Source organism: Carettochelys insculpta, chromosome 12, assembly GCF_033958435.1.
Source record: "Carettochelys insculpta isolate YL-2023 chromosome 12, ASM3395843v1, whole genome shotgun sequence".
Classification (NCBI taxonomy): Eukaryota; Metazoa; Chordata; order Testudines; family Carettochelyidae; genus Carettochelys; species Carettochelys insculpta.
The window spans coordinates 31,321,065-31,346,605 of NC_134148.1; the positions used below are offsets into that span (position 1 = coordinate 31,321,065).

The window sequence follows — 25,541 nt, forward strand, 5'->3', positions numbered from 1 at the left end:
GCAGGCAGGTGGGCATCAGTTGCTTAGTTTGTCTTTAATTGTTTTTTTTGGGGGGGTGGGATTTTCAGACGAACCTCAACTGGACTAACGTTCATGCCATCAATCTGACCCTGGTGAACGTCACCAGTGAGGACAACGGGTTCCTTCTGACATGTATAGCTGAGAACGTGGTGGGAATGACCAATGCCAGTGTGCTGCTCACCGTCTACTGTAAGTAGAGGCAGGGAGACACTGGCTATACACGAGCTGGTGGGAGGGCGTACATGGGAGCTTACTGAATGAGTCTCCCATGGTGAATTGTGGGTCACCAGGCTGTGCTGCTCCGGCCTTGATTGACTGTTGTTGAGGGTGAGAACATGAAGTCGGAGTTGCTGCAGGAAATGGAGGCAGGGACTTGTCCTAGGGCTACCTGTAAAAGGATGCGTGTGCAGCTTTCATTATGGGCCAATTTCTTTGTCCTCCCGCGTCTCTACCTTTCAGGTCGCTGGCAGAAACAGGCCTGCCTGTGGCACAGGTGTGGCTGCAACAGACACAGGTGTGGCTGTGCAAGTCTTGCACTTGTGTGCATTGGGGCTAGCACTAGAGGCGCAGGCAGAGCCGTCCTGCCCATAGGACAAGGTGGGGCGGCCGCCCCAGGTCCTGTGGCAGACACCCCAGCTACACTATGGGCAGGAGAATTATGTGGGGCTGAGGCCGGGGGTTTACCTAGGGCCGGGGGCTGTGTGAGGTGGTGGTCGCAGCAGCAGCAGCAGGGAGCTGCCTTTACTTGATCTTCCCTATTAGTTAGGTGCTGTCGGGGGCGTGTCCCCAGCCTTCCCGATAGTCAGGGAAAGGAGAGTGCTTAGGAGAAGACAAAAGGCCTGTATCTTATGAAACCGTGATACTTGCCCTGTGAGATTGGGCCATCCTTGGTTGTGCTCCGTGGCCTCATTGTTTGGGTGATGCTACATGTGATGCTCTAATGAAGTGTTGAGCAGTGACAGTAGAGGGAAGTATGAATTCCTGAGGCACGGGTACCCTGTGTTCAGATACGTTGTAGGGGAGGGGACCCTGCATATGTTTCAAATGGAGGTGAACTCCCATCTTTCTTGGCGGTCACTCCATAATGAGTGGGACATCTTCATGTCACTCTCCTAGTTTAGGAGAGTCGTACAGAGAGGAAGACGCCTGCGTGTGACTTCTTTTAACGTGGGGGGTCTGTTGTACGGCACCCATCGCATGGTTGTTGATGGATAGAAAACTCAGGTCCGGTGGCATGGAATTCTGACAACTGGGAGTCTCCTGTCTATTGCAACCTTCATCCGCCTTCACAGCGGTTGTGGCATTACAGTTGCTATCCTCTGCCTGTTCTGCCACTGAGGACTTTTAAGATTGTTCTTTGTCTGGACCCTCCCCCTTGATCTTGCCGCCATGGCTGACCCTTCAGGGAGCACGGGACTCCCTGTGGCATCACTCTCAGGGTCATTGGAACACAAAAGCCCATTCACCATGACAAGGTGGTGATCCGGAGAGTGGGTCTCAGCTTTACCTTGCTATGTGTTCTCTAACTCTAATATTCCTGGAGGATATTCAACCAATCGGCGCTTCCCCCGAGAGGTTCAGTGAATCGAAGCCCCCATGGACCTGCAGCCATTGAGAAGCCCTGAGAGATATCTTCTTGAATGGCTGACAATTCCAACACTATTGAAAGTGACCTGAGATCCCCAATGGGCATCTTTTAGCCACGTGTATGATTAATAACCAGGTACTAGAAAAGCCTGTTTAACATGAGCAGGCTGCTCCATTGGCATTGTGTGGGAAGAGAATACAGCAATACGTCTTAAGTGGGCAGTTAGAAACTTGACTTGGGCTGATCTGCTGTGTCCAAATCCAAGTTCTGATGTTAGAGCATTCTTCCCAGACCTATGGAGCAGACCAGTCAACTTCTTTCGAGGCTGGAGTGGCTCAGGGGTGCTCCTTGGCATGGTTGCTATGTGAGACACCATTGAGTCCTCCACACAAGAGAACAGGGCGCTGTGAAACAGGGCTATTTAGGAATCAAACTGGTGAAGATGGAGGGAGGAATGGGTCTGGGAACTCAGAGGTACCAGAGGACATTCTCAGTGCTGTAGGGAAGGACTTTTTAAATATCCATTATCCAGGGCACTGTGGAGCCCAGTTACTTGTCTCTTTACTGGGGATTTTGGCTGTGGAAACAGAATGTCCCTCTATCCCGCACTGCTCATGACATGACCACTAAAATGAACATGAACAACCCTCAGAGCCAGGTTGGGAAGTGCTTTGCACCAGTGTGGTGTGAGTGCTACGCAATGCTGTGAGAGCAATGCCCAGCTGAGACAAGCTTAGGTGATTTGGTGACATGAGATCCGGAGGATCGACTCAAGAGACTCTTCAATAATGGCAGGTTGTTCCCTACTACCCAAACCAGGCCTGGCTCCTTTGGACCTGGCTCCATTCCAGCTCATGGCTGTTGCCTCGAGATGGCATGGATCCTAGTTCACGTTCCAGTTGCAGTAGAGCGCGGGTTGCGCACATAGCTATTCTGCCATGGGAAGGGGGTTTCCTCTGGCTGTTCATATGTGCTTTGGTGGCTGGCTGCCTGCTGGGAGATGAGGGGATCATTATTGCCTGGAACATGAGAGTTTACCTGGGTTGTGAGTTCCCCGAGTTTGCACTGTGTTGTCTCTGCTAGATCCCCCACGCATCCTGAGCCTGGAGGAGCCAGAGCTGCGCCTAGAGCACTGCATTGAGTTTGTGGTCCATGGGAACCCAGCGCCCAGTCTCTACTGGCTGCACAATGGCCAGGTCCTCAGGGAGACTGAGATCATCCGCATGGAGTTCTACCAGCAGGGAGAAGTGTCTGAAGGCTGTCTGCTCTTCAACAAGCCCACTCACTACAATAATGGCAACTACACCCTTGTGGCCACCAACCAGTTGGGTACAGCCAATCAGACCATCAAAGGGCATTTCCTGGAGAAGCCCTTTCCAGGTGAGTGAGTCAGAGCTTATGTTTCTGTTGTGCCTTGCATCCTGGAGCCTTCCGCAGACTGTTAGAGAAGCCATGCGCAAGCCTCTTTGCACCTACCACTACCGTACAGCCTGCTCTGGTGCACGGTGTCGTGGTGGTTGTTCACCAGCATGGAGCAACATTGCACAAGAATTTAGACATGGGTGGGAAAAAGAGTTGTGTATCCAGTTGAAATCTCAGGGGGATTTTCGGAACACAGGATGTAATGACCTGAACTGGCCATGAAATAGGAGCTAAGATACGTATAGTTGCAAAAAGGTGCCGTGACCTCTTCAGTGGCCATGAGCGGTCATGGCCTTAGTGTTATGTCTCATCTAAAAGATGGCAGCTTCAATAACATAACATCGTGCTGTGGCTCTTGTCTCTGATCAGCCATGTACAGACCAAGTATTGCCCTGACTTGCTTGTAAGGAATGCCCAAGCAATACAGTACAACGGTGGAACACCCCAAAGAGAAATCTTACTCAGCATCTTAAGTGGAAAAAGGGTTAAAATTTGACTGTAAAGAAAATGACAGGATTTTGACTCTGCACTCTGCAATGTTTGTGGTGGTCCTTGCTCAATGACTTGTCCGTAAGAGAGGGGCTTAGGGCATGCAGTGTATCTGGGGTTACCTCTGATTCCCCTTAGAGTGGCCTCTCACTCCTTTGAAACTGAACGGTCTTTTTGGCATATAAGTGAGATAGTGGGTGCGGGTGGAGAAAAACCCTTTCGAAGGACTCGGTGATCTAGTTTTACTTCTGTGAAATGGCTATAATCTAGGTGGAATGTCATCAGGATTCTACCTATTTTATGTGAAAAAATCCATCACATATCATTTTGGTGCAACAGCCCCCACAAGCCCCCCAGGCCCTCTGCACCAACTGGTTGTCTAGCATTCTGAGTAGATGGTGTGAGATGGTGTGAAATTCCTCCCTGTGTCACTAGGTGGGTGTGGCTAAATTATGGAAGGCCAAATAATGTTGGGGAAACTCTAGGCATAGGTAGTGCAGTAGAAAGGGCTGTCCTGGCTGGACTCCAGTGAAAGGGTGGGGGGTTCCCAAACTGCCTTCTGCTTTTGCAGCACCAGATCATGCACCATGGAGTTAACGAGCGGCATGTGCTGGGAGCAGGGGTGATGCCATGAGCAAGCGGCAGCCTCGCATTGGCTCCTGCAGCCCTTAGAAAAGTGAGCAAAATAGGACACTTGCTATATATAGAGCAATACCATTTTCATTTATTATTTATATCATACCCTCTATGTACACAGAGCTTTCCCGCAGGTCAGATATAGTAAATGGAAACCCAAATCCCTTCCTTGAAGAGCTGACCAATCTAAAGCCATGAACAGCTACAGAAGGGAGAGGGGAAATTATATTCAAGCTTCAAGGATGATAATCTGTCCAGCTCCTTAATCTGCACAGGCTTTCTGTTATCTGGGAGGAGGGGTAGTGTGCGCTCTGGCACAGAGGTTGGAGTTGTGAGAGATTATGTTCACTTCTGCCGCTTCCTATTCCCATGATTCACCCCCCGAGTCTGTGGAATGGGGATAATAATGTTTTGTGTCTGATGCATCTGCATTGTGCTTTGTGGGTGCTGGGCACTTTCCAAAGATATCAGGAAGCAGGTCCGCTGGTCCAGAGAACTAAAATTTAATTAACCCCCTTCCATATTTTTTCCTTACCTGACCTGTGTCCCAGAATCTTTCTCACTGTGGCTGTCCCCCTCCAGGGGTGTAATCAGTGCATCATTTACTTTTCTTGAGGTTCACTGAGGCATATGTTGCCAAAGCTGACATTGTCATTCGGTGCATCTGAACTGTATAGTGTTGCATTAAAAAGTGGTTTGTCTAGAAAACATCACGAACTGCACATTCAACACACCTCATTACTGCTACTAGTTACCCTAGGGAGGTTTTTGCTGCAACCTGGCAGGAGCAGAATTTTTTAAAGTGAAAATTTAAGGTCTCTCAGATTCATATCCTTTAAGGCCACAAGGGACCACTGTGATCTTTCTAGACGACCTTATGCACGTTGCAAGCCAGAGGACCCCACCTGCCCACTCCTGTATTAGGCTTGAAATCTCTGACTGGATTACTGAAATCCTCAAATCTTGATTTAAAACTTCAAATTACAGAGGATATACCATTTACTTAGTTCAAACAAGCAAGTGGCCCAAGCTGAAAGCTGCAAAGACGGGCCAAAAAAAGAGAGAAAAAAAAAAAATCCACGGTGTCTGCCAGTCTGACCTCGTGGAAAATTCCACCCTAAATAAGGCAATCAGTTAGCCCTTGATCATGTGGGCAAGACCCACTAGGGAGACACTGGGAAAGGAATTCTCAGTAGTAACCCAGAGCCCTCCCCATCTATTGTCCTATCTCCGGCTATTGGAGATATTTGTTAATAGTAGTCATGGATGGACCCTGGGCCATGGGAGGCAGTACCATGGTACCACCCATTCCATACATTTACCAAGCTCAGTCTTAAACAAGTTATGTTTTTTGGCCCCACTCCTTCCCTTGGGAGACTGTTCCAGAACTTCACTCCTCTGATGATTAGAGACTTTTTTTCTAGTTTCAAGCCTAAACTTACTGATGGCCCATTTATATCCATTTGCTCTTTTGCCAGCATTGGCCCTTAACATAAATAAATTCTCTCCCTCTGTTGTGTTTTTCCCTCTGAAGTATTTATAGAGATCAGTCATCCTTCATTCTGTTGGTCTAAAAAAAGCCACGTTCCTTAAATCTTATCGCTGAATGTATGTTCTCCACTGCTGTGTTCTTCTTAGCAGCCTTTCTCTGCATCTGTTCCAGTTTAAATTCAACAATTTTCTATCTGAAAATACCTTGCCTGATGCATCCTAGGATTGCAATTAGCCCTTTTTCATGGCCAGTCATAGTGGTGACTCATAATCATCTAGTGATTGACCTATACACCCAGGTCTTTCTCCTCTTTAATTTTCAACTGATACATCTCCAGTGTATGGCAAAAATTCTAGTTGTGAGACCTGAAGTGCATTTTGCAGTATGCAATTCCATTCTATTGCTATCCAGTTTTCAAGATAATCTGTATCTCCTTGCATGATGACATGGTCCTCCACCATATTGGCAGTCTCTCCCAACTTTGAATCACATGCAGATTTTATTCACATACTCCCACCTTTTGTGCCAAGATCATTAACAAAAATGCTAAACGAGATTGGTCCCAACACTGACCCCCTGAGAAACTCCACTTGGAACTTCCTTCCACCCTGACTGCCTGAGCCACTGTCGTCTTCTCTTTAACCAATTTCTTACCCATCTTTTTGATTCTTGTATTAATACCCTCGCTCTTCAACTTAACTGATAATTGGACTGATCTGACATGTGGAACTGTATCATATGCTTTTACTGAAATCCAGGTAGATGAGAGCTACTGCATATCCTTTGTGTAGAAAATTGGCTATTTTCTCAAAGAAGATTAGGTTGGTCTGGGGTGATGTACCGTACGTAAGGCCAATGTTGTATTTTATCCCAATTACTGATGACTTCTATGTCCTTAACTACTCTCTCTTTCATAATTTGTTCTAAGACCTTGCATACAGTTGGAGTCAAACTCATGGACCTATAGTTTCCCAGATCACTTTCTCTTCATTTCTTAAATATAGGTACTATAGGTGCAATTCTAGAGGCATAAGTTATGTCCCTCAAACTGACAGATTCATTAAAAAGCCTTGCAATTTCATGGGTCAGGTCTTGTAATATTCTTGGATGGTGATTATGTGGGGCTTCCCCCAGTTTGGTCCCATATGAGATGGAAGCCAACTTCAGATGTGGTAATTTCTGCTTGTTCCCATAGTCACCCTGCCACTTTCCTCGCGTTTCTCATCATCCTTATTAAAAACCAAGGCAAATAATTTATTTAGGTATTGGGCCATATCTTTATTATCTTTCATGTGCATCCCATCCTCAGTGCTTAGCAGTCTCATTTCATAGAATCATAGAACACTAGGACTGGAAGGGACCTCGAGAGGCCATCGAGTCCAGCCCCCTGCCCCAATGGCAGGACCGAGTACTGTCTAAACCATCCCTGATAGATGTCTGTCTAACCTGTTCTTAAATATCTCCAGGGATGGAGATTCCACAACCTCCCTTGGCAATTTATTCCACTGTTTGAGCGCCCTGACAGTTAGGAACTTTTTCCTAATGTCCAACCTAAACCTCCCTTGCTGCAGTTTAAGCCCGTTGCCTCTTGTTCTATCCTCAGAGGCCAAGAAGAACAAGTTTTTTCCTTCCTCCTTATGACACCCTTTTAGATACCTGAAAACCGCTATCATGCCTCCCCTCAATCTTCTCTTTTCCAAACTAAACAAGCCCAATTCTTTCAACCCTTTTTTATAGGTCACATTCTCTAGACCTTTAATCATTCTTGTCGCTCTTTTCTGGACCCTCTCTAGTCTCTCCACATCTTTTTTGAAGTTTTCTTTCTTCTTGTTTTCTTTCTTTCTTTTTTAAAATGTGGATAAAGACCCCTTTACTATTGGTTTTAATTGCCCTTGCAAGGTCCATCTCTGCTTGGCTTTTGGCAATCTCACTTTCCCCTACAGTTTCTGACTTTTAAGCGGTAACTTTTCTCTCTGTCCATCACTTCTTCCATTCCTTGTGGGCTTTCTCTGAATAACCTATTTAAGATGCTTGTTCTAGCCCTGTGGGGTCCTACCCTTCCCGATAATGTTTCCCCTTGCTCAAAGTAATTCCAAGCCTCTTCCATATTCAGATCCTTGAGTTCTTCATTCAGTTTCCCAAACTTATTCCTTTCACTTTTTCAAGTGTGCCCTCTTGAAATCAAGGACCCCAGACCTATTCTTGTTTATCTTTCCATTTAGGTTAAACTGAATTAATTTATTCTCACTCAAATCGAGGTTATGCTCTACAGTCGGGAGTTTGATGAGGCCCTTGCTTCTTACCAGTACTAGATCTAAAGTAGCATCGTCACTTGTGGGTTTGGTGACAGTTTGGTGCAGAAATCTATCACCTATCACATCCAGGAATAGCTGGACTCTACCATTTAACACATTTGCCCACCAAATGGGAAACAAAAATCTCTCATCCTCACACATTTCCCAGCAGTCTTTATTTCAGTAATAATATTAGAGGTCTCTCTCTCTCTATATATATACCCAAATGAGGTCCCAGGTGTCTATAGCAGATTCAAGCATGATCCCAGTGAAGCCTCTGTTACCTTTCTTCCCCCAAGAGATTTTGACGAAAACAGTTTCATTTTTGTCCAATTCATCACTTCTAATTTCTTTACAGTCTTTTACCATAATGACTTGTACAGTGCTACACCATCATCTTCACCATTATTACTTTCTTTCCTGAAGAGTGCATGACCTTCTACACCTGTATTGCATTTGTGGCTATTATTTCACTACGTTTCTGTTTACTGTACATGACTAGTTTCACTTCCTACACCAGTAGTTCTAGTGCTTCCATTTTGTTACCCAGGTTCTTTGTGTTGGTGTGCAGACATTGTCGTTATTTCTGCTTGGCTTTGCCCAGATACCTCACTAGACTGGGTACAATCATTTTAATGCTAACATACCTGACTGTTACTGTCAGTGCTCTAGCATCATCTTCCTTCCTGTTGTTCATTCTTGTACTCTCTCTTGTTCCTTTTTTCATTGCTCCTTTGCTTGATTTTCCTCCCACTTACTATTAGGATCAGATGCAAAGATTACAAGAGCTCCCAACCATCTCCTCCAAATTCCATTTTTGTGCCAACCCCCATCCCAGAAGCATTCTCTCCCTGCTCAGATGGAGTCCATCCCATGAGCACAGTCCTCTGTCTGTGTCCCAATAGTTGAACATCGCAAAGCCCTTCTTATTGCAACATTGTCTGAACCATCTGTTGATCATCATAATCTTGTTTACCCTTCACTTTCCTTTTGTGTGGAGAGACGGAATCCCCTTGAAAGTCACCTGAGCCTCCATTTCTTTAAGTGTCTCCCTCAACCTGTCTTAGTGTTTCTAGATGAATCCCAATGAGAATCTAGCAGTATCATTTGACAATGAATTTTTTCCTGCTCTCATCAGGGTCCTCTTCCACCTCAGGTCCCATCCCCACCCCATCTGTTATCTTGTAGCAGCCAGAACATCCTTCTGTTTTCTGGATAAGTGCTGGTGACACTAAGTTCTCCTTAGGAGGGCGTCCTCAGTCTTGGAGACTCGCCTCTTCATGGTGATGTTCCAGTGCTCCGTCATTTCATCTTCTGTTCTTTGTAGCTGTAGTTCTTCTTGTCTTTTGTTCTCACTTTGTCTCCTGCAAGTCATCCTCTGAGGTCTCTGAATTCTGGTTGTCTCTATTGTCTCTTCCCCTCTCCTTGTAAGACTAATCACTCCTCTTTTCGTCCTTGTCCTTTCATCTTCTGTTAATGACTGCCTTTTCCCTTCATTTTTCAACTCACTGAACCAGTTCCTCAGCTCTATAGCTCCTTTGTTAGCCAGTCTTTTCCTCTCCCCTATTTTCATAGTCACATGTTTCTGATGGACACTCTGCTCATCCTACAACATACCCTCAGAGTTGTCTGGTCCCAGCATGCATTTGCAAGGCATGCGGTTTCCCTTCAGACTCCTGTCCATCATCTGCTCAAATCCCCTTTGAAACTTCACCACTGTTTCTAACTGCTCTCCAATCCTCAGATCTTCTCCTCCATAAGATGGCGCTTCATACAAATGAAGCACCTCATGTACTCTTTCCAGAATAATGTATCTCCCACGGCTTCTATATCGAGTCATCTTCATTGTCTTTTTCATTCTTTGGATCACTACTACAGCTGGCTCTGCAGCTGTCATAGCTTTCCAATCTAAGCTTCTCTGAAGAAGGAAGGTATAATAGGACAGGGTTTCTGGGCACAGCTAGAGAAATAAATCCAGAGTAACTTTGCTTAAAATCCGGGCTGCTTACAGCCCCAGGCTGGGATTTTCTTTTCACAAGGGCAAACTCAACCAGCCACAACAGCACCTCTGCCAGCCCCACTGGCCATCCAGAAGCCACACAAGAAAACTCACAGACTTCTCAGCAGCTGCACTAGACCAAACTGACAATGCCAAGCTAAGGTGAGAGGTTATTAAACCAGTTTCACCCAACACCACACAGTTTCTTCCAGACCCCAAAGGGCCCAGCCACAGCCCCGGATCAATATATGCTTGGATCTTACCCAAGTCACCACACAAAAGCCAGATCCTCAGATCTAATATCTAAAGGGTTATTAATTAAAAAAAAGAAAGAACAGTGTTAGAAGAATTGTTAAAGCACTACTTGACATGCATCAATCATAACTGCTGATACAAGCCAGCGGTGTTATTTGCTGATTCTTGAGAGTCTCTGAAAGTTCATTTCAGGTTACATAGATTCAGTCATTGGAGCATTGTAGATCCGGCCCACTGGGGTCAGCATGCTGGGACACGGACCCTTGGAGACCAGAAGACAAAAGATCCAAAATGGACACTGCTAAATCCACACCATCCCTTTGAGGGATGGGCCCCTAGTCCAGACAGGCTTAACTCATGATGACTGAAGAACAAAGAAAGAACCTGCCAGGGCCCATCTTATAGTTTTTCATAAGTGGTGGGAAAATTCCATTCTTCTGCCATAGGTCTTGGCTTACCACCTCATCCGGTGGGTCATTGTGCTAAGTTTCCATTTGTTGCAGTCCCAGAAGGAAAACTCCACCATCATAAAATGGGTGTTGGCTATCTGGACCTTTGCTCAGTCTGTTGTCCTGGCTGGGGTGCAAACCCATGTCCCATTGCGAGCCTCAGCATTGAAACATTTCTAATATGTCGGCAGAGCTAAAATCTGTAACTTTATGTACCAGCATGATACAGACATATAAGTAATGTACACTGCCCCCCAGCACCATATTTGAGGCAATAGCCACACTGAGCATTAAAATGGCTTCCAGACCCAGGATAAAAATCCGGTCATGTGACAGAGGGGGGAAAAGGAGTGAGGAAATAACCCAAAACACCCATAGCCTTCAAACTCCTCTGTTTTCTCTCTGTTTGCCAGCTTGTGTGCTGCTGGCTGTTTGCTTGGTTGCCTTTATAGGGAAGTCCTACCTGCCTCACGCAAGGTACAGCTGTGATCATGGGCGCTGCTTTTCTCTCAACACACTGCTCTCCTGCCAGACTTTGCAAACTGAAAACAAGCCTGCAGTCAAGCAAGCCATCATGCTATCAGGAACTCATTCCCTGCCTGTAGGGCTCAAGGGGTTGCGCCCTTTTTCCTCCAACAGGGATCTCTGTACAAACAACCGTCTTTTCGGCTCTGTTTGCTGGTTGATGTGCTGCTCTCTGCAGAAAACTCCCAGCCCCCTCAAATAAAAGAGTGTAGTGACTCGCCTGGGAGTGAAGAACTCCTGATCTAATCCATCACAGCCCAATTAACTGAATCCCTGCAAACCAAGCGCCAGTTGACTGGGAGCTGCACATAGCACCCCGGGACTGTATTTACTTCCTTCCAAGCCCCTGCCGTGGTTTTATGGGGATGCTGTAGCATTACTCTAGGCATGCTTGGCTGGCAAAGCTGCGTAAAGTCCTGTTCGTGTCAGGGTCTGTTTCCTATGCTGGCAAGTCCATTGAAAGCCGATGATGTTTTTGTGCTGTGTAAACTGATCATCGCTGAGAGCATTAAACGACGTCCCCTGGGGCACTAGCAAGCAGTTCTGTTTGGGAAGAGATTTACTAAAGCCCCTGAACTGGTCCAGTGGCTGAGGTGGATGACTGACAGGGCCTGTGCCAAGATATAGTGCAGCACACCCCTACTAGCCACACACCTCTGTCCTGAGCCCATTTGCTTCAAGTCCCTCCACCACTGCAACTTGCTCCTAAACTGTGTTGCCCATCCCCCAGCCATTGGAGCCATGTGGTTTCCAGTTATGCCTGGCTCCCAACCTGCCGTACCCGTCCATTTCAGCCCAGGCCCTCTCATAGCTGTTCCAATGCACACGGTCCTGCTCTGCAATCGGTTCTCAGTTGATGTTGAGCCATGACTGCCCAATGGGCCAAAAGACGGCAAGTTTTCTTCTCTTGCCACACCTGGCCAGCCCTGCCACGTGGCTCTAAGGAGAGAAGTCTCTGAAAGCAGCCCTGCTCTTCCCTCTGCTTTCCCTTTGCAGGCAGTGAGCTGGCACTGGCTAACGGCCAGCTTGCACTGAGCAATGCACCCTGGCACCTCACTGGGTCGGGTGGGATGCTGTGGGCGTGCGGCCGAGGAGTGTTTGGATGGGAGAGTAGCCGTCCCCTTATCATACTGTTAACTGTATTGCTTCTCTCTTTGTCCTTTTCACAGAGAGTACGGATAACTTTGTCTCAAGTAAGTGCCTTCCGGCCTTTTGCTTTGTTACCTTTCCTTTTCCCTCCTGAATCTAATACCTTGCAGGTGACATCTGGAGGCATCTAGTGCTAAGCAGGAGGGCTCGTTAGAGAAGGAAATGGGAAGCAAGACATTTGTTTTCTCCTTTGTGAGGTACCTAGTGTATTAAGGAAGGGCTTTATGTGCTGCACAGTCCGGATTCTGTGCAGATCTCTTCCTACTTAGTGGGGTCCTAAGTAGGATCCATACCAATGGAGAGGGGGGTTTGTGTTGTGCTGGGAGCATGGATGGCTGTGCAGCATGAGACAGAGGCACAAATGTGTTCAGTGTGTCTTCTAGCAACTCCTGTCCTGGGTGTACAGGCTGAACCTCTCTAATCTGGAATTCTCTTGTCTGGCAATATCCGTAATCCAGCATGATTTTAATTAGACAGACAACCCCTTATCATGGGTGTGGCCAAGTTTCCTGTGGTCCCATAAAGTTGATTCACAGCCACCAGACTTGGTTCTCAGTATTCTGTGCTGTTATTTAGCCGTGATTCACCCTTAAATGTCTTCTAAGAGCCCAGTAAGCAGTGGAAATCTTGGCAATGTACTAGACAATATTGACCTGTTGTCCGGCAAATTCTCACGCCCAGCACCAGTCGGGTCCTGGGGGTGCTGGATCAGAGAGGTTCAGCCTGTAGTTTGGGGTGCAAAAGGCAGAGCTGGTCCTAGGGGTGAGCGAGCCGGGCCTTTGCCCCGGGCTGCCCATTACAAGGGTCTGCTGAAAAGGACCGACCTGCACGGGGCTGGAGCCAGCGGGCAGTTGTTGCGCAGGGACAGGGACGGGGCTCAGCTGAGTGGCCTGGCACTGGGTGACCAGGGGTGCAGCAGGGCCAGGAGAAGGGCGCAGCAGCTGGGAGGGTACACTTGCTGCCCCCCTGTCCCCCAGCCTCCTCCCAGGGGCCCCCATTTGCCCAGGGCTGCCAATTAATCAGGACTGACCTGGCCACAGGGCAGTGGAACTTATGCCTCATCCGCGGAAATGACAAGGAAAAGCAGTCTTCAGAGCTAGGTTAGGGGAGCTTGTGTTGTTCAGGAGTCTGAGGGAGTAATATGGAACCCCTCAGCTTGAGGTTACTGATTTAAAGGAGGTACAGACTGGTAGTGCCCCAGAGAAGCTGGCACTGTATGGCCTCTATGAAATGAGCAGATGTGTCTGTCCCCTTCTTAGCAGAATGGTCCTCCACATGCCAGGCACTGGTTTGGCCCCCTGATGGGGCAGGCTGAGCACAAGCCAAAGGACTGACCCCTTTGTTCTCGTGCGGACTCGACCAAGTTAGAGCTCAGCCCCACTGAACAGGTGTGAAGGATGAGTCCTGTACCTGTTCTAAGGCTGGGAAACTTCAGCTTCTCGGGGTTTTAATCACAAGTGGTCCCATGTGTTTCATTTAAAAAATTGCTCAAGCCATTGTTGGTTTTGTTTGGGCAGGATTCAGTTTCGAAGCAGTCTGTGTTCCTCGGAGACATTAGTTTTCTCCTGGTGCTGTGGGGGGGCCGGGGGAGGGTGGGTGAAGCAGTCTGACCCACTGGACCTTTGCAGGCAGACTGTGTCTAATTAGCTGGGCTGGAGTTGCACTGTGTCCACTGAGTTACTTGGCTCTCCTTCCTCACTGCCGAGTTACACTGGATCATAGAGATCTTAAATAGAAAAGACCTAAACTCATTCAATCTATGGCTCAGCTGAGAAATTACAGCCCCAATAAGATTTGAATTCCAAGTCTTGGAAGCAGAATGCAAGAGATCTCATTCCCCCGCCTCCCAGTGCTGTACAGTAGGACATCACAAAGTTTGGGTGTTCTAGTGCCTGTGCGGGGCACAAATAGAATATTTATTCTGTGCTCTTCTGATTCCAGTTGGTGACTATGAAGTGAGCCCTACTCCACCGATCACCGTGACCCACAAACCAGAGGAGGATACTTTTGGGGTGAGTCCTGTCTCCTTTTGCACAGGGGAAGTATTTTTTCTGTTGATTTCTGCTGGTGCTGATGGATAGCTGTTGTGCTGTTGGCTCCGTTGTTACGTCAATATTGTGCGTTTGTAAGTGAGATCCACCCCTGCGCAGTTCATGATGGCCAGTCTTTAGAAGGTTCAGTGGCTTAGAATGGATAAACAGGGTTACTGATATGAACCATAAGGGCTCTGGAGTTTGCAGAATTGGCCTGGGAATTTCTTGATGACAGAGTATCTCACCAGGTATTTCCTATAGGGTCAGAAATGCTGGGAGAACAGTCTGAAAAAAGTGCAAATAAAGCAATTCATTGAGTTGTTCCAGGCTAGAATAGAACATTTGGGAGCATGGGTTCAGCTTGGGTTTATTTTCATTTACACCTATTCATCCACCCCAACATTACCCCTCCCACTACATTTGGGAATATCACATAAGGACTTGATGAAATTGGCCTAAATAATTGAAAATTTTGACAGTTCATTTCATTGGGTTTGCAAGAGCTCAAAATGTCACTTTCAACAGAATCCAAACAGAGAGAGGGAAACAAATGTGAGCAATAGTATTGGGAAAATAATTAGGATTTCATGGAATTGCTCTAAGTGTGTGAAAGTTGGAGAATCATGAAAAACAGAAAACATTGGACAGAATAAACAAAACCTTCTCCATTTTGGGTTTGACCCAGCTGTAATTCACAGGAAACTGAGGAGAGAGCTTCATACGATGGGACCTTACTAGCAGAAAAAGAAATGCAGAAAATATATGAGGAACAAAGATCATACTTGTTTAAATGTGACATTTTAAAAAATGACACCAAAGTATATCAAAGATGGGGAGAAGTGTTAAGTGATAGAAGGACTAGAATGTCTTTGTGTTAATTGCTGTATTTTTGTTGTTGTTGTTCCTGAACACATCACAGTAAGGGGAACAGGTCCAAATGCAATAAGAAGCTCTGGAAGGCAATAAGAATAATTGGCCAGATGCAAACAGAAGAGATTCTGAAAGGAAGCTGTTTGTTTACAGCAACACAATTAAAGTGTCTTGGGTAAAGATTTGCAGAAACAAATATAAATGTATGAAAGGAGCTTGGATTGTGAGCCCTATGTAGGCAAGGGATGATTTCTCTTCTGCCTCCGTACAGTGCCCCTCACAATGGGGCCCCGGGCCAAGTGTGGAATTTGGAGACTGTCATAATATAAATACTTAGCACTACTACTAATAAAGTCACTGCGGGAGCATCAGCAGAACAGCTGTACCACCGTTTGCCTCTTGTGTTTTCTCTTCCCTTTTTCATGCTTCTGAGGGTGGTTTGCATGGAGACAGGACTGATAATGTGAAAGAGTTTTTCCCCTGCTGCACATTCTCCATCTCATGCTAGTGTCCCCCTGTGGTCGTGAAACCACGAGTTGGTTAAGATGTGTCAAGTGGAGATTATAAAGGGACAAAAAATCCAGGGCACTAAGGAACTCTAAGGAGCAAAGACTCCAGGCAGTTGTTCTTGATTAAAGAGTGATGGATATGTGATACGAGAGTAGAAATGCATCTACATAGACATTTTCTTGTTTTTTCAGTAACAGTAAGATATGCTTGTAGTTTCAAAATATCATTAAAGTCATTTGCATTCAGAAACATTAATAGTGCTGTCGAGAAAATGTACAGAAGGAGTGACTGAGACAGGAGGCTTCTACGTCTCAAGGCTGGCTTGGTTTTGGTATCCTATGTTCCTTTAGCATAACTTTCAGATTTGTCCCTTGCAGGTGTCCATAGCAGTTGGGCTTGCAGCATTCGCTTGTGTCCTCTTGGTGGTGCTCTTTATTATGATCAACAAGTACGGTCGAAGGTCCAAGTTTGGAATGAAAGGTATGTGTCGCTGTATTTCTCCAGCACTGTCATGGAATACCCGGCTCTCACGCCACCTTATGAAAGGTGTTTGTGTTATATTTCCACAAAAGGTGCTATCTACATCACCCACTGGCAGTAGCAGAGTCCTTTTAAGGGGAAACTTGCTGGAACCTCTTCTACTCGTTGCATGGACCTAGAGAGCAAGAGACACTTTGTTTTTGGTTGTTCTGCACTGCAGATGTTCCTGCCATTGGGAATAAGTGTGTGTGTGTGTGTGTGTGTGGTGGAGAGTGTGGGGAGCTTTGGATTCTGCTGTACTGGGCAGCAAATAGCTGTTGTTGCACACTGATGAGCGAACGCCCTTGTGCAGTGTTGTTATAGCTGTTTTGGCCCCATGCTATTAGAGAGGCAAGGTGGCTGAGGTCATGTCTTTGGTTGGACCACCTTCTGCTGGCAAGAGGGATGAGCTTTTGAGCTTACACAGAGCTCTGCTTCAGATCTGGAAAATGTACTCGGCGCTTGAGATTGTCTCTCGCTGGGAGAGCTTACCTCACCCCTTTTGCCCTTCTTACACGTCTCCAGGGAAATGCTGTTTGGCTGCAGTCCATTAAGAAGGGCTGGGGATGTTGAAGTGGGAGGCGAAAATGCATGAATTTGCCTCCTTGGGTATTGGCCAGCTCCTGATCAAAAGGCAGGCGGGTGGAATTGGAGTTGGTTTGTGAAGGAGGAAAATAACGGTGTTGTGAGTCTGTGAGGTGCTTGCAAGGAGCAAATGAAGTTTCAGCAGGTTGTTGGGGGGTTTCCTGCTGCTTCCCCATTGGAATGTTTCACTCGTTTTCTCTTCTGCTTCATGGCCATCCTCCTGGGGAACTGTTTCAGGCAGGGTAGGTAGTATGTAGCCCATGAGAAGACAGTGATAGTTGCCATATGGAACCATTCTTTCAGTTCTCCGCAACGACGTTGTTGCTTCTCTTTAAGAGAACAGGGCTCGTGCCAAGAGAAACTGAATCATTGAGCACCGTCTGTTTTTCATGATTCGTCTTGTGTTTATCTCCAGCCTTGGAGCGTTGGTGGTGCATAGAAGAGCCTAATGGGACAGGTTTATAACATAACAAAGTAGTTGCCAGCCTCCATCCTTGGTAACACAGGCATTGTACAGCCAGACACATGCTCCTTGGTTGTCAGAACTCTTTTCAAAGGCTTTCGAGAGGCCGCTCTTTTCCCATCCATGCTGGGACCTGTCTTCGAGAATCAGGCTGAAATGTTCGGAGGTCTGACTTATGTTTGCCCCGAGTTCTGTGTGCTTTCCAAAGACATTTCCACAGTAGGTCCAGATGGGACTTTGTGCGGCTGATGTTCCCACTGTGGGGCCTATGGAGATGGAAAACAGGACTTTAATTAAACAGCAGGACTATTGCACTAACTTAGCAATATTTACCCATATGCCCATGGATGTGGGTACAGACTAGGTGGGGGATGTAAGTCATGATTTCTGCGATTTATTCCAAACTCTTCCACTGACTCAGTCTGTGACCAGCTTGGCTCAGCCAGGCTTGTAAAGTGGAGATGAAATTTACAAACTTCAGAGAGTCACAGGAGGACAGTGTTTGTACACTCCTGTAGCATCTGCTGCTGATGGTGCAAAATGATATAGGTAAAGGAAAAGAATAAATATTCTCCCTCCCCTCATGAAAAACAGAAAGATGAATATGAATATCTTGTGGGCAACTCCTCTCTGAAGATGGGTAGACAGATGTGTGCTCGCATGCACACTTAGGGGTTCTGGTAACTGAATGTGACTCTTGAATAGCATTAGCGTTCCTGAGATGGTGCTGTGGTAATATTCTCTTTTGGTATGTGCAGTATTTAGATGGCACAAGCTTCTATCAAGAAAAACCTGGTTTTCCTTTCATAAAGTTGCTGTGTTAAGTGAGAGTCTCTTTGGTTATTCTGATAATAAATTGTAGCTATAACTGTCCCCCTGCAGACTTAAGTTTTTAGAGGTTTTACTGGTGAGGCTGTTAGACAGACAGACGCTGCAGTATTTAAAGTGTTTTTAAAATTCAGGGAGAGGTTTGATGTGGGACTCGATCCTGGTCTACTGATTACATTGTTAATCACACCCTTCATAGGCATCTTGGAAATTCAGGGAACTGTAGGCATTGAGTCGACATGGAGTTGGTGTGAAAGTGACTGGCTTTGCTATCAAATGAGTGACTAGAGCTTGAGCCATGAAGACTCCTTATAAATCTGCAGCATTTTGTCACCGTGTTTAGACCGCCATGGGCATGCGTCTGCTGATCAAAAGTGCCTGCTGCTAGCGCAGTGGTTCACATGTTATCTTCTATGGCACCTTTATCATTGTCACCAGGGTAAATTTGTCCACAAGCCCCACCTTGGTTCCTCCTCTCTCAACCAACCTTCTCTCAGGGCGCTGTCTGTGATTTCCAGCATGAATTGCGTAGCTGGAACCAACAAGTCATAAATCACCATTTCTTGCCATCCCCGCACTGGGAGATTGACGGGAGAAACCCACAGTGCCCGCAGCTGGTAGCGTGTGTTTTGTACTGGTGGTGCACATCCACATATGCCTCAGTACACAATACAAAATTTATTCCACACATACGAATGGGAAAAAAAATAGAGGGAACACTGGTTGGGACCCCTACAGTTCAGATTTAAGTAGCTAAAATCATGGAATTTATGAAATGCCTGATTTTTAAAATCTTCTGAATGTGAATTGACCAAAATAGACTGAATTCGGTAGCACCCTACGTATTGTGTCCCCCGACCTTTTGTTCTGTCAGTGACACCCCATTTCTTTCAGTCTCCTCTCTTTACCTCCTTCCCTGGTACTTTCCACTTGTGGAATGAGCTCCCTGTTAAGAACATAAGAATGACCATATGGGGTGGAACAACGGTCCAGGTAGCCCAGTATCCTGTTTTCCAACAGTGGCCAATGAGAGGTGCCCCAGAGGCAGTGAATAGATAACCATCAACTTCTCCATCTCCTGTTGTCCATTCCCAGGCTCTGTCAAACAGGGGCTAGGGACCCCATCCTAGCTGGTACCCATTGTTGGACTTGTCTTCTGTGAATTTATTGAACTGGACTTTTTTGAACCCTGTTGTAAGCTTGGCTTTCACAACATCCTCTGGCAAGGAGTTCCACAGGTTGACCACGTGTTGGGTGAAGAAGTACTTCTCTTTGTTTTTAAAACTACTGCCTGTGGATTTCATGTGGTGACCCCTAGTTCTAGTTTAGTTTGCCAAACCTCTCTTCTTTCTTTATTCATGTCTCCTGAAGTCTCACACCTGGACACCTAATAGGGAGGAGGGGAGGCCTAGCTCAGCAACCGGAAGGGATAGCTTGGTGGTTTGAGCATTGACCTACTAACCCAGGGTTGGGAGCTCAATCCTTGTGGAGGCCATTTAGGGGTCTGAGGCATATAGATGGAAAAAAAAAATTCTGTCAGGGATGGTGCTTGGTCCTGCCAGGAGAGCAGGGGACTGGACTCCCTGACCTCCTATGGTCCCTTATAGTTCTATGAGATGTGTATCTCCATATATTATTATTAGTATTGTCTGGCAAAGATCGATACAGCCACAGCGTCGTGTTAGAGAACAGGTGTGAGTGCTGGGGGGAGGGACACAAGGAAGGCACTGGCCGCATGATGGCTTCTCCCTGTGACTCTTCCCTGTCACGCTCCTCACCTGTGGGAGGGCCCCACCTGTTCCCACCTCCACCCCGCCCCTTCTCCCCCTTCCCACAAGCTTATTCTCTGCCCCCTCCATGATCCCGTTCTGCCCTTTCCCCCCAGGCTATCACCGTGTCCCTGGCCCTCCCGGCTTCTGCTCCACTCCTGCCTACCACCACTCCACCTCTTTCCCCAGTCCCCAAGTGACACGGCTCCGTCCAGTCTGTTTCCCCGGCTCCCAGTCGCTTTGCTCCACTGCCAGTAAGTGCAGGGGTGCGTCTGCCCCTCTCCCCAAGCCCAGAGCTGTCCTGCCCATTGCCGGGGCCTCATGGGGCTCCGTGCATCCCGGGAGACTAGCACAATGTTGTGGGAAGCAGAGCGCTCCAGCTAGGGTGACCACGTTGCCCTATGGCGAATACAGGACACTGGCCTCCTGGGATGGAGGCGGGGCTGCTGTCCCATGTTGGGGCTCCTTGGCGATGGGGGCTGCTGCTCCAGCATCGGGCACCAGGGATGGAGGGGGATCAAGGATGGGAGCTACAGAACTGGCCGGGGAGGCAGGTAATGAAGCAGGGGCTGCCTCCCTGAGGCATGGGAGGCTGGGCAGCGAGGCAGCCGACCCATGAAGCGGCTCCCTAAGTGTGTGGCACCAGGGAACGAGGCAGTTGCAGGGGGCTGTGTGGAATTTGCCGGCAGTGGGGGCTGCCGCCAGGGAATGTCCCAAGGTGCAGAGCTCCGGGAAACAGCGCAGCTGCCCAGTGGAGAAGCTCCCTGGTGGCAGAGGCTGCCACCCCAAGACACAGGGTGCCAGGGCACAGGAGCCTTGCAAAATACAGGGCGATTTGCTTACATTTGAGACAGCTTAAATAAGGGACTGTCCTGGTGAGAAAGGGATGGATGGTTACCCTGCCCCCAGCCTGCTCCTGCTCTGCTCTGCTTCACTGCAGTGTCAGGAAGAGGAGCAGCCTGGCCCCAGCCTGCTCTGCTCCCCCAAGTGACGTGGCTGGGAGCTGGGTGAGTAGGACAGGTTGTATTCGGCTCACTTCACTTCCTGCTGCCATGGTATGTGGGGGGCAACCTCTGCCCCAGCTCCATGATCTGGGGACAGAGCATCATTCCCTGATTCGGGAAGAGTTTGTAGGGAGCTAATGCATTGCCACTTTCTATTGCAGTCCCAGCTTGGCAGGACTGTAAGAGCAGGCTTTTCCTGTTGGTTTTGTCTTGGCTGCAGAATGCTGTGAGTTCAGGTAACCCAGCGTGCCTAGAGGGGAGGTCCTGTAAGCATATCCTTCTCCTTCTGCTCTCATGTGCTCTTCCCAGCAGACTGAGAAGGGAGGCCAATGCCTCGTGAATAAGGGGGAAGGTGGGTACAGCTGGTATGGGGGTGGGGAGTGACTCAGGCAGGGTATGCAGGCAGTTGGCTGCTTGCATTTTGAGGAGGTGAGACCAGAGGGGTTCCCAGATCCCCATACTTGGCTTTGTGCATGTGGGCAGAAACCTCAGCAGAGGAGCAGAGCAATCCCTGGTTAGGGATTTCCAGGCCAATCAGTATGGATCTGAATTTTGTTTGGGAGTAGAGGCCAGTGCTTCTGCTTCTCTCCCCTCTGTCTGGCACAGATCCCAGACCCCAGCAGTCCAGGTGACTGTTCAGAGGCAGCCTGGCAAATAAGTGCCTCACAGTACTCTCTAGCGACCCCCTCTACAAGGGCAGGCTGCAGAGTGAGCAGCCTCCAGTCTGCTTTGCTGAGTGTATTGGAAAGCTCAATGGGGATGCTGTGTCCACTTCCTGGCTGGCCTGCTTCATGTCGTCCATGCTAGCTATCCGAACTGAGAGCAGCTGTGCTCCAGGTCTCTCCAGCAGAGTTCCAGCAAAGCCATGACTCAGGGTTATGACCCAGCTATTGATCTGCACAATAACAATGGTACAAAGTGCTTGGTCTGCCAGTTGAACGGTAGCAGGGCTGGCAGCAGGGTGTCTTCACAGGCCCCTTGTGATGTCGGTAATAATGCACCATCATGTCCCATTTGTTGTTGTTCTGGTGAGCTTTTGGAGTGCATCTCTGTGCCATCCTCATTGAATTTCATTGCTTGTGCTGGCCAGGTTGCCTTGTTAATATTGGATCAAGGTTGCAGTCTTCCTGTCTTTCTAGCCTCCTTGTAGGTTTGCCTCTGTGCAACGAGTGGAGAAAAATGTGACTTGTCAGGCTACCAGCAGCAGCTGGGGCGGGGGAATGTGAAAACTCAGGGCTAGGGGAGATAAGATGGAAGTGGATAACAAAGTAGAATGGAGACATCAGAGAAAGAACTGCCAGGCAGCACACACACAGAAACAAATGATCTGAGACACAGATGTAGTGCAGTAATTGCTGATGTCTAATCTGTGCTTTTGTATACAGTTAAAAATTCATTTACATAGCTAAGAAAGAACAGTGTTTTAGTGGTTAGAACAAGGCAAATTTCAGAGTGGTAGCTGTGTTAGTCTGTATCCACAAAAACAACGAGAAGTCCTATGGCACCTTATAGACTAACCAATTTTGGGAGCATAAGCTTTGGTGGGCAAAGAGCCGCTTCATCAGATGTATCTCCACTACATACATCTGACAAAGTGGGTCTTCGCCCACGAAAGCTTATGCTCCAATTAAGCTAGTCTACAAGGTGCCACTGGACTTATTGTTTTTGATGAGGCAAATTGGAGTCCGAATTCCTGGGTTCTCTTCCTGTGACTCACTTATGCTGTGTCTACACGGCAGGCACTAGTTCAGGATATCCCAAAATAGCTGCTCCGCGTCTATGCAATGCAGCTGTCATTTTGAAATATGAATGTGTCATCACAGGAGGAGTAAAGGGTGTTTCCAAAGAGGGCTTCATTTTGGCAGCGCCACATGCTGAATAGCCTATTTCGAACTTGACTTGAAATAAGCTATGCAATTTACATAGTGCAAATTGCGTAGCTTAATTAGAGCTTAGACTGTCATGGAGACATCGTATTAGTGAGCTTGGACTGGCCTCTGCTGCCCTGGGCCTCAGTTTCCTTATCTGTAGGCTAAGGATAGAATACTTTACATTTCACCTTAATGCCACACTTCTTCCTGGAAATCTATAAACACAATCCTCCCAGTAACGTGTAGTCAGACTACATATTAGGAAATGAAGCTTAATTTAATAAAGCTACAGGAAAATCCTGGGGTTCACAAGATACTCTGACACATTGGTGGACCGGGTCACGTGCGTACTTAAGCAGGAAGATTACAAGACATGCACATTCCAGTGCTGACACTTGGTTTGCTGGTGCTCTTTGTGTACATGTTTTTCTGCTTTAATCCTTTGGGATGGGGCTCTTGCACTCAGACTTATTTGGATGGTGTGTTCTTGATGCTACAGAAAAAATAAACAATAATTCATGCTTGTTAAAGAGCTACGCTGTTGTTGGGTGAAAGAGGATAGAGGCAGACCAGAAACAAATGTCCTTAGTGATCATGTCTACAAATGTACTTCGTTATCCCTCTCAAGTCAGGCACCCTCGGGACCTGACCGGTTCTGAATGAGAGAATTTGCCAACTATGGGAGGTCAGTATTGTCTAGAATCATTACCACGACTTCCACTGCTTACTAGCTCTTAGAAGATAGTTAGGGATAAATTGCAGCTAAGTAACAGTACAGAACACTGAGAGCCAGGACTGGCAGCTGTAGTTACACTCTGTGGGATCATGGGAAACTTGGCCTCATCCATGATGGGGGTGGGGACAGGGGTAGCTCAGTGGTTTGAGCATTGGCCTGCTAAACCCAAGCTTTTGAGTTCAATCCCTGAGGGATCCCCTTAGGGATTTGGGGCAAAGTGGGAGGGAGAGATGGTGCTTGGTCTTGCCAAGAGGGCAAGGAACTGGACTCAATAACCTTCCAAGGTCCCTTCCAGTTCTGTGAGATGTGTATCTCCTTACATTATGATGACTGGTCATTTGGCTAACTAAAAGCATGCCAGATAACAGATGTTGCTCGACAAGAACATGCCAGACTAGAGAACTTCAACCCATAGCACCTAATACCCTGGGACCACATCCCCATTGTGGTAGGTGTTGTACAAACAGAAAATGAAATGGCTTGTCTTGTGTGGTTGAACTTATTTTCTGGGCTCAGCTACAAACCAGGTTAATAATGCAGGACAAGGGCTAGAAATGACAGACAGCCCAAACCTTGGGCACTGGACGAACCCTGCCTTTCAAGGGGCTAACCCCTCCCATCCCTTTTACTCAAGGCTCTTCCTCTCCAGGCCCTGCACTGGAGTTCTGAGCTCCTTCACAGCTGGAGGAACCTCTAGCCCTCTCCAGCACTGGGCCACACTGCTGGGCTGAGCTTCTGCTTCCACAAGCACCAGGCCAGGCCCAGAACCAAGCCAAGCTGCCACCCCATACCTCTGAGTGCTGAGGCAAACCACTGGCCAACCACCCCAGCGCTGGCTGATCCAAGATGCTGCCCCAACACCCCTTAACAAATCCCTCATCCTGGCCAACCCCAGCAATGCTCTGGGCCACCCTTGGGCCCAGGTTCAGGCGTGATGACTGGAGCTGAGCTCCTGGCCACCTCCAGGCAGAGGGGAAGGAGGCTGGGGCCTCGGGGGCAAAACATGGATAGGGCCATGGCTGGTCAGGGGAGGCTTAGCCTGCCCTGCCTGTGGGACTTGTCACCATGGCCCAAACATAGCGTCACGTGCCGAAATCCCATTGCCTTTTACGTTTTCTGAATCCACCAAAACAGCGAAAAGGAGGGGGAGAAGGAAGAGAATAGTAAAGAAAGGCCCTTTGCACTTTGCATAACGATTTAAGACCCATCACACTCAGTTCATTTGGTATTTATTCCAGTAGCCCTCATCAGAGCACTGATGCTGCTGATGGGCCTGTACAGGTCAAAGTCCTTGCAGAGCTGTTCCATTGTAATTTAGCATTACTTAATAGCTACTTAAAGTCAAGTGGTTGCCTATTTGATTATGATTGTGGGTTATTAACGTTTTTTCCATAAACAGATGGTAACTGTCCTCTGCGTCCGTTGCACAGCAATGCCACGGTTCTGATTTCAAGGGGACCAGTTTCTGCAAAGAGAGTGTGGATGCATGCTTTGTTTTTTTGTTTGTCTCCTTAGCAGTGTAATTATCTCTGTAGCTTAAAGGGAAAAATGTTTAAGTGATGCAGCCTGCCTCGCCAATGAGACTTAATCCTGACCTCCATTGACTTGCCCATGTCTGAGTATAATTACGTGATTTTTTTTTTCCCCCCTTGAAGCTATACAGGAAGCAAAATAAATTTTCTGCTTAGAGAAACCGTAAAGTCAGTGCTGATTTCCCCCAAAGGAATCTGTGTCCGGAGCACATCTGTTTTAACCTACTACACTTGTTCGTGTTACACGGATGGTTCCTCCCCAAAGTGGTCTCAAGGCCATACAGGGTATCTCTGCGAGAGAAGCAGCTCTCCATAGGAATCAGCAATTGGTCTCAGAATGTGTGGAGTCTCCAATCAATGATGAACCTTAAGCACGTCAAAAGTTAGTAGAAGGTGGTTTCAGCTGCTTTCTTTGGCCGCAGTCCTGTAATGTGCAGAGAATTTGCTGTAAAGCATAAGCTCCTGCGATTCCTGGTGAAGTTGGTTAGAGCTGGAGGCACTC

The 25,541-nt window shown here is 47.5% G+C and overlaps 1 protein-coding gene across 2 annotated transcripts in view; it reads left to right on the forward strand.

Moving 5' to 3' along the window:
* NTRK3 (neurotrophic receptor tyrosine kinase 3) overlaps window positions 1-25,541 on the forward strand; it is a 346,470-nt gene that overhangs the window by 122,496 nt on the left and 198,433 nt on the right. For both annotated transcript variants that reach the window (XM_075006317.1, XM_075006318.1), the window contains exons 7-11: window positions 69-210; window positions 2,693-2,989; window positions 12,340-12,363; window positions 14,261-14,331; window positions 16,110-16,212. In XM_075006317.1, the coding sequence (XP_074862418.1) occupies window positions 69-210; window positions 2,693-2,989; window positions 12,340-12,363; window positions 14,261-14,331; window positions 16,110-16,212 (637 nt within the window). The remainder of the gene's footprint in view (window positions 1-68; window positions 211-2,692; window positions 2,990-12,339; window positions 12,364-14,260; window positions 14,332-16,109; window positions 16,213-25,541) is intronic.